Genomic DNA, 17,060 nt, shown 5'->3' on the forward strand with positions numbered 1-17,060 from the left:
TTAATTTCATTTATGAAGAAAGTGATTGACTAGGTTGAGCTGGCCCAAACACAAATTTTGTGTGTGCCTCTTTTTCACTTTTACCTATCCAAGGCCTAATTCCCAATCAAAACCCCAACTCCACCAGTAACAAAAGCAGAGTCAACGAGGGTAAACTCGTCATTTCATCCCCAAAACCCAGGCTCCAACAACACTCTTTGCATGGAGCGCAAAAGGCAAATTAGAAAAATAAAAAATAAAACCAAATTCCCCAGTTTTTGTTAAAAGAGAAAAAAAAAATTTAATTTTTCATTTCATTTCACACTCACTCGCTTACTCACTTCATTCCATTTCTCTCCGAAAACCCTCTTTCTCTCACGCTCGTTGTTGTTTCGATCGGTTTCGTGTAATGATGTACTTAGATTTTGCGTTTGTGTTATTCTGCATTTCCGTTTTCATGCAAACGCATTTTCAGTACTGATTCTGTGGCTTGCTCCTTTTTTTTTTTTTTTTTTTTAACGTAGGTTCTTTGCATTTTCTAGGGTTTTGCGGTGAGCTGAGTGAGACGCTCGAATTGAACAGCTTTTGTTTCGCTCCTGAGGTAAGAATCAGGTCGAAGAAGAAGAGTCATGTTTTTTTTTTCCTTTTCATTCTCGCTTTTTTGTTTTTTGAGTTTGTTTTTGCTGTGATCGTAGTTGGGTTTTAGTTTGACTTGCTCTGTTTCTTAGAATGTACTCGTTTTTAGGGAAAATGTTCATGCCATTGTTCGTTTTATTTCTCTCTGTCTCTCTCCTTTTATTATTTTATTTTTTTATTGGTTTTGGTTTTGTTGAACATGTCACCAACCACTTTTTCTTAAAAAAAGTTTTGAATTCAGTTTTTTTTTTTTTTTTGTGGTGAAACAGGATTTGAAAATGTAGCTTTGGATGAAGTAGTGAGAGCATTTTATTTTTTACCCGTTTTAAGAGCTTGCATGATTTTGGTTGGGGCATTGTTAGAGTTTGTGTGTAAAGCCATTTAATGCCATAGTTTGAAAAGGTAGCTTTGGATGAAGTAGTGAGCGTTTTTTTTTTTTTTTGCCCGCTTAAGGAGTTGGTTTGGGTGATTATAAGCTTGCATAACTTTGGATGGGGTATTGGTAGAGTTTATGCGTGTAAAGCCATTTAATGCCATAACTAAGGAGTAAATTTTTTAGAGTATAATAATGATTACAATTACTAATGTAGTTGTGGTTGCAACTTGTGAGTAATTAACCATTTCAGCGTGATTTCTCTGTTTTTCAAATGCCTTGATCGGGAATTGGTTGAGGATTGACTTTGACATAATTGGTTGTTTGTGTGGGGAGTGCTTTTAAGGCAATAGTACTTTCTAGCAAGAATGGAAGCATCACCTCTTTGATTGGGTGCTTGATAAGTTTTTTTTTTTATCAGCCAAAATAAGTATATATATATTAGCAAAGTACTAGAGGTGCTTGATAAGTTGATTTTTGAAAGTTCTAATTGTGCTAAACATTTGTGATATCTAGTAATCCCTTCAGACATTCATGGTGGTCAGTTGGTATTGGACATATCAGATGTATTCATTCTACGGACTTGTTTTATTTGCTTGATTTTGTGAAAGTGTCTGTAAAGGGAAAAGGTGCTATAATGTTTCCCTAAAGTTACACTGCGTTACCTTTGTAGTATTTTTCTGTTTCATTGATTGTTTAATTACTTTTCCTCTGTAATTCTGTTGAAGTTTTGTTAGGTTTACAAGTAATGACTGTAACTTTGAGTTATCATTCAGCAGGCACTATAATTGATCACGAAAGTAATGGAGGATAATCCCCCTTCAAGTGTTTTAGATGGGACCGTTGTTGGGATCAAATTTGGTATGGCTACACATCAGGAAATTGTAAGCACAAAATACATTCATTTTTTTAGTTAAATTGTATGACTAAAGGCTGATCCACCAAGCAGTTGAAGTCTTTGCAATATTCAGTTAGCATCTGTTTTATTAATTAACTCAAATGAGATAACCTTGTATCAAGTTTGGACGATGCTGTTATGATCAGTCATTAGTGGCAGTGCCAAGGATGAAGGATGGCTTGCTTGGATCTTAGGAAATACATGCTAGAATTTTTTTTGTAGCGTTTTCTGATGACCTTATTTGGACTATTATTTTTGTTTGTGACTTTTCTCAAAAAGTTGAAATTTATGCATGTTGTTTCAGACGTATGGTCTGTTTTTATTTTATTTTTATGGATTGAATATTTGAAATTAACTTATACACACACACATATGTATATATCATGACTGTTTACTGGTCATAGTTTTATTTTATTTTTCTCAATTCTGATCTTGTTGCGTGTGCATGTCTGGTTTTGATTAAATTTAGTGGACCATCACTTTTTTCTAATCAAAAGTTCTCTTTGTTAGAATTAATTACATTTTTTGAATATAAATTGATGTTATGGCCTATTCAATATTTGAATAGTTTTGATCAATTTGGTAATTTTCTGCTTTCATCTTGATAGTGTACAGCATCCATTAGTGAGTCTTCAATTAGTCATGCTAGTCAGCTGTCAAATCCATTCCTTGGGCTGCCCCTTGAATTTGGCAGATGTGAATCTTGTGGTACCTCTGAAGTTGGAAAATGCGAAGGTTTGTTATTTGCTCCTTTTCTGTACTTTCTTTTAAATGGTAAAAAGAGATATATTTCAAATGAAGTAATTTGATATTACTTTTCAGGTCATTTTGGATATGTGGAACTACCGGTTCCTATATACCATCCGAGCCATATCAGTGAATTGAAACGGATGCTGAGCGTGGTCTGCTTAAATTGCTTAAAAATGAGGAAAACCAAGGTATTGACAAATGGAATATTGTCATGTCATACACAGAAGAGATTATCAATTTAGAAAAACAGTTCAAACTAATATAGAGTATTGGCAGACAAGTGATATGCAGAATGTGTGAAACAAAAAAGAAGTTTGACTTCTTTAAAGAAGGCCGCACAAGGGTGATTGGGGAAACAAAAATGTTATAATTGAGTTTATATGTACAAGGAGTGCTTGTAGATGCACCTTTAAAATAAATATGGGTAAAGATGCCTGCTATTGTGTAGAATAGAGATCTGTTAATTAATTAAGATCCACTAGGAAACATTTAAATTAATTAAATTATAACAATTTTGTTGTTCATGACCTTTTTTTTAAGAAAAAGAATTCTTGACCTCATATTTTGAAGATAAGGGCTCCTGAATGAGAGTTGTTAATTGTCTTAATATTTTTTTAGTAATCCTGGCATCATACATTTTAGTTAGATTTAATTCAAGGATAAAAGCTTCATCTAATGCCATTATATGTGCTTGATCTTACTGGCTCACAACCTTTCAGTTTCCAGCTTCAAGCAGTGGCTTAGCACAAAGATTAATATCTCCATGTTGCCAGGTTAGTATGATTAAATTGCATAATATCCTTTCTCAATATGCATACAGACTTACATTCTTGAAATAGTTCCTGCCTCCTAGTATTGTTTATAATTTATTCTACCATTTATGCATGCTATGTTAAGAATATAAGACATTCTAATTTATATGCATGTGTATGTATGCATTTTATTCTAGGTAGAATCTTATGATCTATGTTATGGTCTCACATTTTGCTTGTATAACCCCCCGTCCTGATCCTACTGTTTAAGATCTTATCTTCACTATCTTTATTTTTTACCACAATACACCTTTTGGCTCAAGATTGTCCATCTACTTTATTTCCGCCCCTCCCCCTCTTCCCCGGTTTATTTCATGGTTTACTTAGCTGTGCATTATCCTCTGTTTAGGTTTGTATGATTTTGTCTTGGTTCATAATTAATGCTTCAGTTTCTTTATCAGAGTTGGCTAAATTTTGTTTGCTATTGATGCTAATTTGTTATATATGGGAATCTGCTATTTTTTTTTTTTGTAAAATTCCATTTCCAAGGTTCATGGTATTTATTTCTTCCTTTTAGGATGTTAATGCTGCTCTAGTTTCTATTCGGGAAGTTAAAACAAGTGACGGGGCTTGTTATTTGGCGCTGAAAGTATCCAAATCCAAGATTCATGATGGTTTTTGGAGTTTCTTAGAAAAATATGGCTATCGCTATGAGGGTGATGACACTCGAGCCTTGCTTCCTTGTGAGGTTTAGTTTCTACTAACCCATCTTCTTACTTTACTTCTCAACTGGCTGTTGCTTTTACTTGTTTGCATACAGGTTGCCCAATTTATTAAATTTTTTCAATTCTCCTTTTTTATGTACTTCCTTCATTTTATTAGGCCTCTTTATGTTTCTCTCTCTCTCTTTCTCTCTTAAATATATATATATATATATCCCTATTATTCTTTTGTCCTTGACATTACCTTTCTTTGATTTTAAAGGATATTCCATATGGAATGATCTGTATCAGTTATATATATACAACGAATGATCTCTCTCGTGGTTTAATTACCCATTCCATGTTGTTTATATTTTTATCTTGACAATTCTATTTATTTGCTTCGTTACACCACAAGAATTGGCATTTGCATTTTCTAAATGATTGAAATCTTGACTCCTGAAATGTTTTTGATTGGCTGTTACGATGGTCCGTAATTGAGAGTTTCAGGCAAATTGTTGTGTGCTATTTATTTTTAATTCACTATCTTTCTATTGAAACCTGTTGTTTGCCTTTTGATTAATATTTTGCTCAACAAATCTATCAGGCAATGGAAATTATTAAGAGAATTCCGATAGAGACAAAAAAAAAGCTTGCTGGAAAAGGATTTTTTCCTCAAGATGGATATGTTTTGAAGTATCTTCCGGTGCCACCAAATTGCTTGTCTGTGCCAGAAGTTTCAGACGGTGTCAGTGTCATGTCGTCGGTGAGAAAATGAACATATTATTGTATCAGAAAACGTCTTACTTATCATTTTTGCTCTCTATTATGCTAATTCTATTCTGTTATAGTTTATTTTGTTATCATAATATGCTACAACAGTGTAACTGCCCAAGTTTAAACCAGACTTGATAATGGCTCTGCTGTAAAATTCTGAACCATGAGTACATGTATAAATATATGAAAACTCCATTCAGAATTCATTATGTAAAATAAATTGCACAGACTATTGAAACTCTCTTCTCTTTGATTTTCTCATCCGAGTATTCATATTTTGGTTTTATGAGCTTGATTTTGTTTTGGCCATAGTGCACATTGGTAAGTGGTGTATTTATGTTGCTTTGCAGGATCCTTCCATGACAATTCTCAGAAAATTGCTCAGGAAGGTTGAAATCATAAAAAGCTCTAGATCTGGTGAACCAAATTTCGAGTCTCATCACGTGGAAGCAAATGATTTGCAGTCTGTGGTTGATCAATATTTTCAAATTAGGGGCACTTCTAAGCCAGCACGTGATATAGAGACACATTTTGGGGTCAATAAAGAGCTTACTGCATCCTCAACAAAAGCATGGCTTGAGAAAATGAGGACATTATTTATAAGAAAGGGTTCAGGTTTTTCGTCCCGGAATGTAATTACTGGAGATTGTTATAAGAGGATAAATGAAGTAGGAATTCCGGTTGAAGTTGCCCAGCGGATAACATTTGAGGAGAGAGTTAACATCCACAACATCAGATATTTACAGAAGTTGGTTGATGAACATTTGTGCCTGACCTACAAGGAAGGTGTGTCAACTTATTCACTCAGGGAGGGCTCTAAGGGGCACATATATCTCAAGCCTGGTCAGATAGTGCATCGGAGGATTATGGATGGGGATATTGTCTTCATCAACAGACCACCTACAACACACAAACATTCCTTACAAGCCCTTTATGTTTACATCCATGAAGACCACACTGTGAAGATTAATCCTTTAATTTGTGGACCGCTTGGGGCTGATTTTGATGGTGACTGTGTCCATCTGTTTTATCCGCAGTCACTTGCTGCTAAAGCTGAAGTTGTGGAGCTATTTGCTGTGGAGAATCAGCTGCTCAGCTCTCACAGTGGTAATTTGAACCTACAGTTATCCACAGACTCATTGTTGGCACTGAAGATGTTGGTCAAGAGATGTTTTTTGGGTAGAGCGGCAGCTAATCAATTGGCGATGTTTCTTTTGCTTCCTTTGCCTCGGCCTGCTTTGCTCAAGGCCAGTTCTGATGATGCTTGTTGGACTTCCATCCAAATTTTACAGGGTGCATTACCTATGGGTTTTGATTGCACTGGGGGACGATATTTGATTAGGCAGAGTGAAATCTTAGAATTTGATTTCAGCAGGGATGCTCTGCCTGCAACCATAAATGAAATAGCAGCTTCAATTTTCTTTGGCAAGGGTCCCATGGAGGCACTTAAATTCTTCGATGTATTGCAACCCTTTTTGATGGAAAGCTTATTTGCGGAAGGGTTTAGTGTTAGCCTGGAAGAGTTTTCAATATCCAGGGCAATCAAAAGGATAATAAGAAGAAGCATTGGAAAGGCTTCTTCTCTGCTGTATCAGCTGAGGTCCTTATACAATGAGCTGGTGGCGCAGCAACTGGAGAAGCACATTCAAGATGTTGAACTTCCTATCATTAATTTTGCTCTAAAGTCGACTAAATTAGGAGATTTAATTGATTCGAAGAGTAAATCTACTATTGATAAGGTTGTTCAGCAGGTTGGGTTCTTAGGGCAGCAACTTTTTGATAGGGGAAGATTCTACTCAAAGGGATTGGTAGATGATGTGGCATCACATTTTCATGCAAAGTGTTGTTATGAAGGGGATGGTTATCCCTCTGCTGAGTATGGACTGCTCAAAGGGTGTTTTTTTAATGGTTTGGATCCATATGAAGAGATGGTGCATTCAATTTCAACTAGGGAAATAATGGTGCGTTCTTCAAGAGGATTATCTGAACCAGGAACTCTCTTTAAGAATTTGATGGCCATCCTTCGGGATGTTGTTATCTGTTATGATGGAACTGTCAGAAACATTTGTAGTAATTCCATCATCCAGTTTGAATATGGGATACAAGCTGGAGACAAAACTGAGCACTTATTCCCTGCTGGTGAGCCTGTAGGTGTCTTGGCAGCAACTGCTATGTCGAATCCTGCTTACAAGGCTGTTCTTGATGCTAGTCCTAATAGCAACTCTTCATGGGAGTTGATGAAGGTAGACATTTCTTTGTAGTGAATGAATGTTATTTGTTTTTAATATCTCAGTAAATGATTTTTTTCCTGAATTTTTTATTTATGCATTATATCTTCAGGAAATATTACTCTGCAAGGTTAATTTTAGGAATGAACCTGTTGATCGGCGTGTCATTTTGTACTTGAATGACTGTGATTGTGGAGGGAGTTGTTGCCGAGAAAATGCAGCATATTCAGTTAAAAATCAATTGAGAAAAGTCAGTCTCAAGAATGCAGCTGTGGAGTTCATTATTGAGTAAGTTTCTTCTTTTAATGTTATACTTATTAACTTTATTCTACACATCTTTTAGTTATTAAGAAAAATAAAATTCAAGTATGTTGTCTATTGTTCATCTACTAGTGATTTTGTTTGGGGTTGGTTAACCATAGTCTTTTGCATTATTTGAGTAAGTCGTGATATTTTATATTATTGAAGAATGAGTTTATTTTAATTTTTTGGGGTCCTGTTTCTTATCCACAGATACCAACAACAGCGAACTCAAAAGGAAAATTCTGAAACTGATGCTGGACTTGTTGGTCATATTTATCTGGATGAGGTTATTGGATTTCCTTTTCATTCAATTTGAGAACATTTACATGTCGCTGCCTACTTTCATTGGCAACTATGCTAAAAAAAATTCCTTCATTATATGCAACTTGTTAGAATATAATATTTATGAAAATATCCATTAAAATCTTGATCATATCTTTAGAGTATCTAAGAACTATTTAGAATATCTAATAATATCAAGATTGTATATTAGAATATTTTAGTGTATCATAGAGATTATCTTTTAGAACTTTCTTCCCATTTTTCTTTCTTTCCATATTTACTAATATCTCATGTTTTGTTTTCCTTGGTTAGGATTATATGATTAGTACATGAGGTTTACTGCTTTATTTTTATGAACACATTATCATTATTTTGTTGTGAATCACATCATGTCAGATCTATATCAATTCCATTCTACTTTGTCTCTGTTATCTCTATCCTCTCTCTCTACCAAAACCCTGTAATGTTAACAAAATTTAATAAACTAACATGATTGAACATTTTTGCATGCCTCTGGACTTTTCCCCCTGGGAGAAGATTTGTTGATTTTGAATTATTCTTATTATTTGTAATTGTAATTACTATTTATGTTTTAATAACTTAGAATATCCTTTTGAACAGATGATGTTAGAGGAGCTGAAGATCAGCATGGCCAATGTTTTTGAAAAATGCCTAGAAAGACTCAAGTCTTTTAGTCGGAAAAAGAAAGTTAATCAATATTTGAAGAACATTGAATTATCATTTAGGTTAATCTTTAGTTCTTTCCTTTTGCATTTGATAATCGGTCATCCATTTTTAATTATTCATCCATCCCTGAAGTAAGTTTTGTTTGCAGTATGTTTGGTAGTTGGCTAGAAGTGTTTTTTTTTTTCATTTTTTTTTTAAAAAAACCACACCGTTCCTTTTAAAAATAGTGTTGCATAAATGGTAATCTGGAAATATTTTGATGTTAAAAGCAAAGTAAAAGGCAGACAAGAAAATGAAAACATACAGGAAGCTTTCACTAGCTAGGTGGGGAGGGGTGGTCTATAATCATGTAATAGCTACAGGGGTAATAGCTTGGGTCTGTGTATTCACAGGAACCAGCTACATACTTATTTCAATAGCTGTATCTCTAGTACCTCTGGTACTATTTCACTTTAATATATATCTATTTTTGCTGAGCAAAAAAAAAAAAAAGAAAATGAAAACATAACAAAGCTGCCCATTGTCTATACAAGTTTGAAATGACAACTCTTAAGAGGCCAGACAGTCCTTTCTGATCATAAGAGGAACTGTGAAGTGCTTAATCTTTGTTGTATCTAGGATACAAGATCTATATTTTATTGATCATGAGGTAAGTGATTTTACACTCGAGTCTGGGACTGGGAGTTAGACTTGGTGTTAAAACTGGGGAGTTTGGGTGTAGTCTTATGATTGTCATCATGTTTAATGTGTATTTATATCATCAGGTACCCCCAACTATCAGTTTTATGTAATTGTGTCTGAAACAGATCACACGTGTATTTATAATAACAATATGCTGATATGAAAGAATCTCGATTAAATGCTTATACGATCAAATCCCTAATGTCTACTAGTGACATGTGGTATACTGATATTTACACCAAGAAACTCAGTTACCATATCTGTTGAGTTTCTGAATCTTATATTGCTGAGATGTAACCCTTGTATGTTGTGTCCCACATTCTCAGTATTGTCCTTGGAAAAACTATGGTTTTTCTTTCTGTTTCGGAGACTATTAAAAATGAAATTTTCTCTGGTTTCTTTATGACAATTTCTTATCTTCTTTTCTTCACTATTCCTACGTATTAAATTTGTTGGTCCAAATAAGGAAAGAAAAAAGAAGTCAAAGCTTTTGTACATTGCCTTTATATGTATTATGTCACTGTTATAACATGCTATTTTTTCTGATTATTGCAGTTTATTTGTTAGTCTATATCACTTTCTGATCTATGTTCCATCTTGGCAGTGAGTCTTGCTCATCTTCACATCCTGCTGCACCATGTTTAACATTTTGGCTAAAGAATCATGATAGTGATTTAGATAATGCTGTAAAGGTCCTGTCTGAAAATATCTGCCCTGTTCTGTTCGAAACAATAATCAAAGGTATTTTCTTTGCTATCATTTCTTTAATGGAAGTACTCTATTTCTTTTTTCATTAAATCTATATTTACGGTTTTGTAGGTGAGGTGGAAAAGAGATTAATGTGGGGTTTAATTGATGTGCCACAATTCACTAACTTAATGGTCATATAGTCTTATTTATTCTAATAATTAGGTCAAGTATTAGTACAATACTACAATCTAGTACAATTCAAATTCACTACTTCAACAAGACTCCAAGGTCTAATACTCTAATATTCTCTCTCGTAAAGATTACTAAGGTTATGGCTGTTACAAGTAGCAAACCAGAAACAAAATATCAGACACCATAATTTAAAACAAACTGGCCCATTTTAAATAAATAACTTATGTAACTAGTACTCTCCTTAATAATAAAATCATGATGGTGTGCTCGGAAGATAGCTCCCATAAGTCTTTGACCATTCTCTTCAAGCACTGGAACATTTACCACTGGCCAACATAGGCACTATCAGAAATCCCATTGTCTTTCAAAGAAAGAACAAAGTAGTTGATAGAGGACCTGTCCTGCATTCAAATGCTAATGCTTCACAATCTAGATTGTAATTGACTTTTACTTATTTTTTTCAGATGTGATTTGCTCTGCAATTATTTGTGGCCTGTCATGTTTTGTTGCATTTATAATCATGATTCATGAATACTCATGTCACGTATTTTCTTGTTAGTAATGCTTCTGATTTACCCTCATAAATAAATAGGAGACCCGCGCATTAGCTCTGCAAGTATAATCTGGGTTAGTCCAGATACAAACACATGGGTCCGAAACCCTTATAAATCATCTAATGGTGAATTGGCACTTGACATCGTTCTTGAGGAGGAAGCTGTCAAGCAGAGTGGCGATGCTTGGAGAATTGTACTTGATTCCTGCCTTCCTGTTCTTCACTTGATTGATACCAGGCGTTCCATCCCTTACGCTATTAAGCAGATTCAGGAATTACTGGGGATATCATGTACTTTTGATCAAGCGATTCAGGTGAGTTTCTAAAGAATATATTGAACATAATGTTAGCTGTTTGCTCTTTATGCTTATGATCTTTAGCATATTTCCTCTCTTTAGTGTCTATGCTGTGTATTTCCTCGTTCATTAATTTTTAAAAGTGAATTTATTTTATTTTAATGTACATTCCAACTGTCATAATCAGCAGTAATTTATAGTTGGATGCTTTTAGCATCATCACTTAGTGTTTTTCATTTATTGAAAGAGCATTTGATCTGATTCTGTTGGCATTTTTTGCTTTCATGCATGTAACAGTATAGTTTCAACTTTAAACTTCATGCTTGAAATTTGATAGAGAGAAAGAACAAGTTTTTTATTCTGAATATTATGTCTATATATTGGGTACAAGCAGAACCAATATATAGGCCGAGCTTTAGCTGCACGCTTTATGACTGCCTAGTGATAACTGTAAACAATCTAATAACTGACAGAAGGCTAACGGAAAGCTAGGTACAATTCAGTGTAATATTGCTCCTTCAATCCCAAGGGTGGTATTTGACTAAGATGATCTAACAGAAAGCTAGGTATAGTTCAGTCTAACATTCCCAGTGTAATCCCTAGGGTGAGATTTGACTGCGAGGAATTACGTTGTCATAATCTACTACTCCAAGTTTGTTGCAAAGGTTAGCAAAGCGAGTGGTTCCAAGGGCATTTGTCAGAATGTAATCATATTGGTTCTGTGATGGAGCATGACAAACAACTAAATCTTTTTTAGCAACTTTTTCACAAACAAAGATATCCAATTTCATGGGATTTGTTCTGGTATGAAGCATAGGGTTGGGAGCTAGGGAACCTGTACTTAGGTTATCCCAACATCTTTTAAGTGTAAATGTGAAGATTTAGATCTAAAGATCATTTATAGTTTTGTATTGTAAATGAGTTTTTGATATATTTTCTTAGTGAGTAATTCAATTATTTTAAAATGTCCTTTTCAGAAGTCCTAGTCTTAGGGTGCATTTAGAAGTTCCTTTAAGTTGATTACCCAAGCATACCCTTAGTAATTCTAACAAGAACTAACAACTTACATTGGCTTATAAAAAACAAAACTTAAGTAGTAAGAATAGAATAATAACCTTGTTGCCTAGTAGCAATAGGAAATAACTGAATAAATTAAAAACAAATATGCTACTCTTTTGAAACATTTGGGTTTTGAGCTAACTGAATTTGTTATTAATGATCAATTTATTACAATGAAATGAATCATCTATATACAGATGACAGTATGACACTATGACAGAACTGAGGGCAGCAAAGAGACTGCACCTGAAATGAAACAAACCGAAGGGCTCAAGGCCCAAACAGAAACATACAGAACAAAACTGGAAAATGTATTTCTATCATAATATTATAACTAACTCTAATATAAGGAAAATAATCAACTGAAAATAAACCTTTGTGTTTATGGTGCTATTCAACTTTTGCTGTTCTCGTGTGTATTGGAGTGTGATGTTCATAACATTGAGGAGGTTTGTTTTACAGTTTACACTTGTCTCTAAGTTTGATTTGGAATATATTTTTAATTATGTCATCTCTGAGCTGTGCTTTTATGTCTTCAGGAATATTTTTATTTTTAACATGTATCTTTTATGATTGGAAAGGCTCGCTGCATGCTTAGTATTGCTCCCTATTTCATAATCTTTGGTTTACAAGTTTTGTTATCCTCCCATTATGACTTCTCTATCTTATATTTCCTCTTTAGTCTTTAGTGAATTTTCTTCTTTTTAAGAGAAAATGTGAGATATGAATTATTGTGTCTAGTTTGATGAAATCTTGATCATTATGACATGATCCAATTGTTATCATCAATTATTGAATATATTTTTCTTCTGTATGCTTCTATTTTCTCTTCATGGAATTTTCTCCTAAGAGAAAATGTGCAAATGATATATCATTAATTATTGTTTCTTGTTTGATGAAAGATTTGATCATGATCCAATCTTTAGTAGCCACCCATTATGACTCCACCTTTTATTCATATCTCATCCTTTTGTGGCTGCCTGCAGCGTGTTGCAGCATCTGTGAAAATGGTGGCGAAAGGTGTACTTAGGGAGCATCTAATTCTGTTAGCTAGTAGTATGACATGTGGTGGGAACTTGGTTGGCTTTAATACAGGTGGATATAAAGCTCTCTCTCGTCAATTAAATATACAAGTACCGTTCACAGATGCAACACTCTTTGTAAGTTGCTGCTTGCTACTTGTTGTAATCATGAGATGTATCAGGTTATTATTATTCTTACTTTGTAAACGTGACTATGCAGACACCTAAAAAGTGTTTTGAGAGAGCTGCTGAGAAATGCCATACTGATTCTCTGTCAAGCATAGTTGCCTCCTGTTCCTGGGGTAAACATGTGGCAGTTGGTACAGGATCAAAATTTGACATTGTTTGGGATTCAAGTGAGGTATTTGATAATACTGATTTAATATTGGACTTGATTAGAATTGGAGTTTTGTAAACAATATTTGAATATTGACATTTTCTTTTGCAGATAAAATCAAATGAAATTGAAGGGATGGATGTTTACAGTTTTCTTCACATGGTGAAAAGTGTAACCAATGGGGAAGAAGAAACTGATGCTTGTTTGGGTGAAGATATTGATGATTTGCTGGAAGAAGAATATATGGACTTGGGCATGTCCCCACAACACAACTCTGGTTTTGAAGCTGTATTTGAAGAGAATCCTGAAGTACTGAATGGTTCAACATCCAATGGTTGGGATGTAAGTTCAAATCAGACTCAATCAAAAACCAATGAGTGGTCAGGTTGGGCAAGTAGTAACAAAGATGGTAGATCTGAAACTGCCCAAGAGAATTCTTGGGGGAAAACTGTCAACCAAGAAGACTCTTCCAAGTCTAACGCTTGGAATACAAGCACCACAGCAGATCAGACAAAAACTAAATCTAATGAATGGTCTGCCTGGGGTAGTAACAAGTCTGAAATACCAGCTGGTGGATCTAAAGCAGTTCAAGAAGACTCTTCCAAGTCTAACGCTTGGAATACAAGCACCACATCAAATCAGACAAAAACTAAATCTAAGGAATGGTCTGCCTGGGGAAGTAACAAGTCTGAAATACCAGCTTGTGGATCTAAAGCAGTTCAAGAAGACTCTTCCAAGTCTAACACTTGGAATACAAGCACCACAGCAGATCAGACAAAAACTAAATCTAATGAATGGTCTGCCTGGGGAAGTAACAAGTCTGAAATACCAGCTGGTGGATCTAAAGCAGTTCAAGAGGACTCTTCCAAGTCTAACGCTTGGAATACAAGTACCACAGTAGATCAGACAAAAACTAAATCTAATGAATGGTCTGCCTGGGAAAGTAACAAGTCTGAAATACCAGCTGGTGGATCTAAAGCAGTTCAAGAGGACTCTTCCAAGTCTAACGCTTGGAATAGAAGCACCACAGCAGATCAGACAAAAACTAAATCTAATGAATGGTCTGCCTGGGGAAGTAACAAGTCTGAAATACCAGCTGGTGGATCTAAAGCAGTTCAAGAGGACTCTTCCAAGTCTAATGCTTGGAATACAAGCACCACAGCAGATCAGACAAAAACTAAATCTAATGAATGGTCTGCCTGGGGAAGTAACAAGTCTGAAATACCAGCTGGTGGATCTAAAGCAGTTCAAGAAGATTCTTCCAAAGCTTGGAATACAAGCACCACAGCAGATCAGACAAAAACTAAATCTAATGAATGGTCTGCCCGGGTAAGTAACAAGTCTGAAATACCAGCTGGTGGATCTAAAGCAGTTCAAGAAGATTCTTGGGGCTCCAGTAAGTGGAAGGCTGATGTTGCCCAAGAAGACAATTCCAGGCTTGGTGCTTGGGATGCAAATGCAGCAGATCAGACAAAATCTAATGAATGGTCGGGCTGGGGAAAGAAGAAAGATGTTACCCAAGAAGACAATGTGCAACATTCTTGGGGCTCTGGTAAGAGGAAAGACAAAGTTACCCAAGAAGACAATTCTGGCTCTGGTGATTGGGGTGCCAACAGAACAGATCTGGCAATTACCAAATCTAGTGAATGGTCCAGCTGGGGAAAGAACAAGACTGAAATACCAGCTGGTGGATCTGCAAATGTGCAGAATGACTCATGGGGCTTGGGTAAATTGAATGATACCCAAAAAGATAATTCTGGTTGTGGTGCTTGGGGTGAAAATTCTGGGTCTGCATGGGTGAGAAATAAAGCTGAAACAATAGATGGTGGATCAGAAAAGCCCCAAGAGGATGCTTGGAACTCTGGCAATTGGAAAGCTGAATCAAAAGTTGGCAATACCTCTTGGGGAAAACCCAAGTCTTCAGAAAGTCATGCATGGGATTCCCATAATCAGTCAAATCAAAATTCAAGTTCACAGGGGTGGGAATCACATATTGCTTCAGCTAATTCAGAAAATGAGAAAGGTTTTCAGTGGGGAAAAGGTAGAGACTCGTTTAAGAAAAATCGATTTGAAGGTTCGCAAGGTCGGGGTTCAAATGCTGGTGACTGGAAAAATAGGAATCGCCCGCCTAGAGCACCTGGACAGAGATTGGACATTTACTCATCTGAGGAGCAGGATGTTCTGAAGGATATTGAACCCATTATGCAGTCTATCAGACGAATCATGCAACAACAGGGGTAAGTTACTCGTGGCAGTAAATACTATCTAATATAATGACTTGGCTAGAAGAAATCATGATGTCTATTTTCCTTTCCTGTTATAATACAATATCTATGCTCAAGTTAAGCCTGGACATTTTATTGTCACCTTTGTTTTACCTACACTAAATTGCAAGTAGCATAATTTGAAAGCACAAGGTGTCATTCCTTCCATTTTAGGAACATTTGTTTCTGCTCAACAGTTTTTTTCTCCTTCCACCACAATTTTTCTATAAGTTATTTTTTTGGTTTTAAGAAGATACCATTAGCAATATAGCTATTATTACTTTGATTTTTGCTCCTGATAAAAGCTTGTGTTATTAATCAAATCCACTGTTCCCTTTGGCTGTACTTTCTGTCCTAGCCTTGGGTGCTTTCTGTATGTTTTCCCTCTGCTTCTATGAATTTTGTATCATAACCTGGAGCATTTTTATTAAATTCCTGTTGAAGGTACAGTGATGGGGATCCACTGGCTGCTGAAGATCAACTTTTTGTACTTGAGAATGTCTTTGAGCACCACCCAGATAAAGAAACCAAAATGGGTGCTGGAATTGATTATGTCATGGTATTGTCCAACTCTGTTTACATCTTTTGCATTTATTTATGATTGATATGATCATAGTTGCCCTAGATAAACACGTTTCTTTCTTAAACTTCCAATGTTTGTGTACTGAATGATGGTTTATTTTGGTTTCTCTATTTCCTTGCACATCTGTCAGTTTTTGTATATGCAATACATCATCTATTTATCCATTCTTGGATAATGGGTTGCATTGAAACTTGAAATAATTGTCTGTCTTTATGTTATGCTGGATTTAATGTTGGGAGTACTTGCACAGGTTAACAAACACAGTAGCTTCCAGGAAAGTAGATGCTTTTATGTGGTTTGTAAAGATGGTCAAAGCAAAGACTTTTCCTACCGGAAGTGTTTGGCCAACTATATAAGCAAGAAGTATCCTGACCTTGCTGAATCATTCCTTGGCAAATATTTTCGGAAACCTCGTGCTAGGGGGGACCAGACTGCAACACTAGGGGGAGACCAGACTGCAACACCAGCGCAGGATGAAGCAGCCACTTCGGGTGAGTAGATTAGGGTTGTGTCCATAATATTGTACAGAAACGGTGTAGTTGAGGCCACTGAATAGTTCGTCATAGCTGACCAATTTTCCTGTAGGAAAGTGTTCCTCTTTTTGGTGACAGTTAGATGGTAATTTTTTTTCACATGCGAATGATGATAGCAAACACCCTTTTGCCGATGTTAATATTGTTCTAATGATTACAGCACTTATGATGTGCCTAGCAAACTTTGCTCATCATTTTATTTAAACCATCAATTGCACCTGGGTTTCAGACATTGATTGGACCACTGATACAAAAATGGCATCCTTCTGATTAGAGTTTCATGAATCAGTTGTGGCTTATATTTTGTTTAATAGGTTTCTAGGCATTTCCGAGTTATATTTAAACCGGTAGAATTTCTTTGATTTAGTTTTTTCTTGTCTCATCTTTGTAATACATACTGCGATGGTTTAGTATCTCGATTTTTAAAGGTCCTGGTCAAAGGCAGGAATGACTTTAACTGCCCATTTTGTTAACCACACTGTTC

At 35.4% G+C, this 17,060-nt stretch overlaps 1 protein-coding gene across 1 annotated transcript; it reads left to right on the plus strand.

The window, feature by feature from the left end:
- Window positions 1–274: 274 nt before the first annotated feature.
- Window positions 275–16,938, plus strand: LOC114376949 (DNA-directed RNA polymerase V subunit 1-like). Its single transcript, XM_028335290.1, has 19 exons — window positions 275–393; window positions 522–580; window positions 1,768–1,872; window positions 2,495–2,621; window positions 2,709–2,824; window positions 3,356–3,409; window positions 3,966–4,136; window positions 4,697–4,855; window positions 5,217–7,109; window positions 7,207–7,382; window positions 7,608–7,683; window positions 8,301–8,425; window positions 9,652–9,788; window positions 10,522–10,796; window positions 12,824–12,997; window positions 13,080–13,220; window positions 13,308–15,433; window positions 15,905–16,019; window positions 16,294–16,938. Exons 3-19 carry the CDS (start codon window positions 1,792–1,794, stop codon window positions 16,540–16,542), a joined length of 6,195 nt encoding a protein of 2,064 aa, XP_028191091.1. The 5' UTR covers window positions 275–393; window positions 522–580; window positions 1,768–1,791; the 3' UTR covers window positions 16,543–16,938.
- Window positions 16,939–17,060: the final 122 nt, after the last annotated feature.

Source organism: Glycine soja, chromosome 11, assembly GCF_004193775.1.
Source record: "Glycine soja cultivar W05 chromosome 11, ASM419377v2, whole genome shotgun sequence".
Classification (NCBI taxonomy): domain Eukaryota; kingdom Viridiplantae; phylum Streptophyta; class Magnoliopsida; order Fabales; family Fabaceae; genus Glycine; species Glycine soja.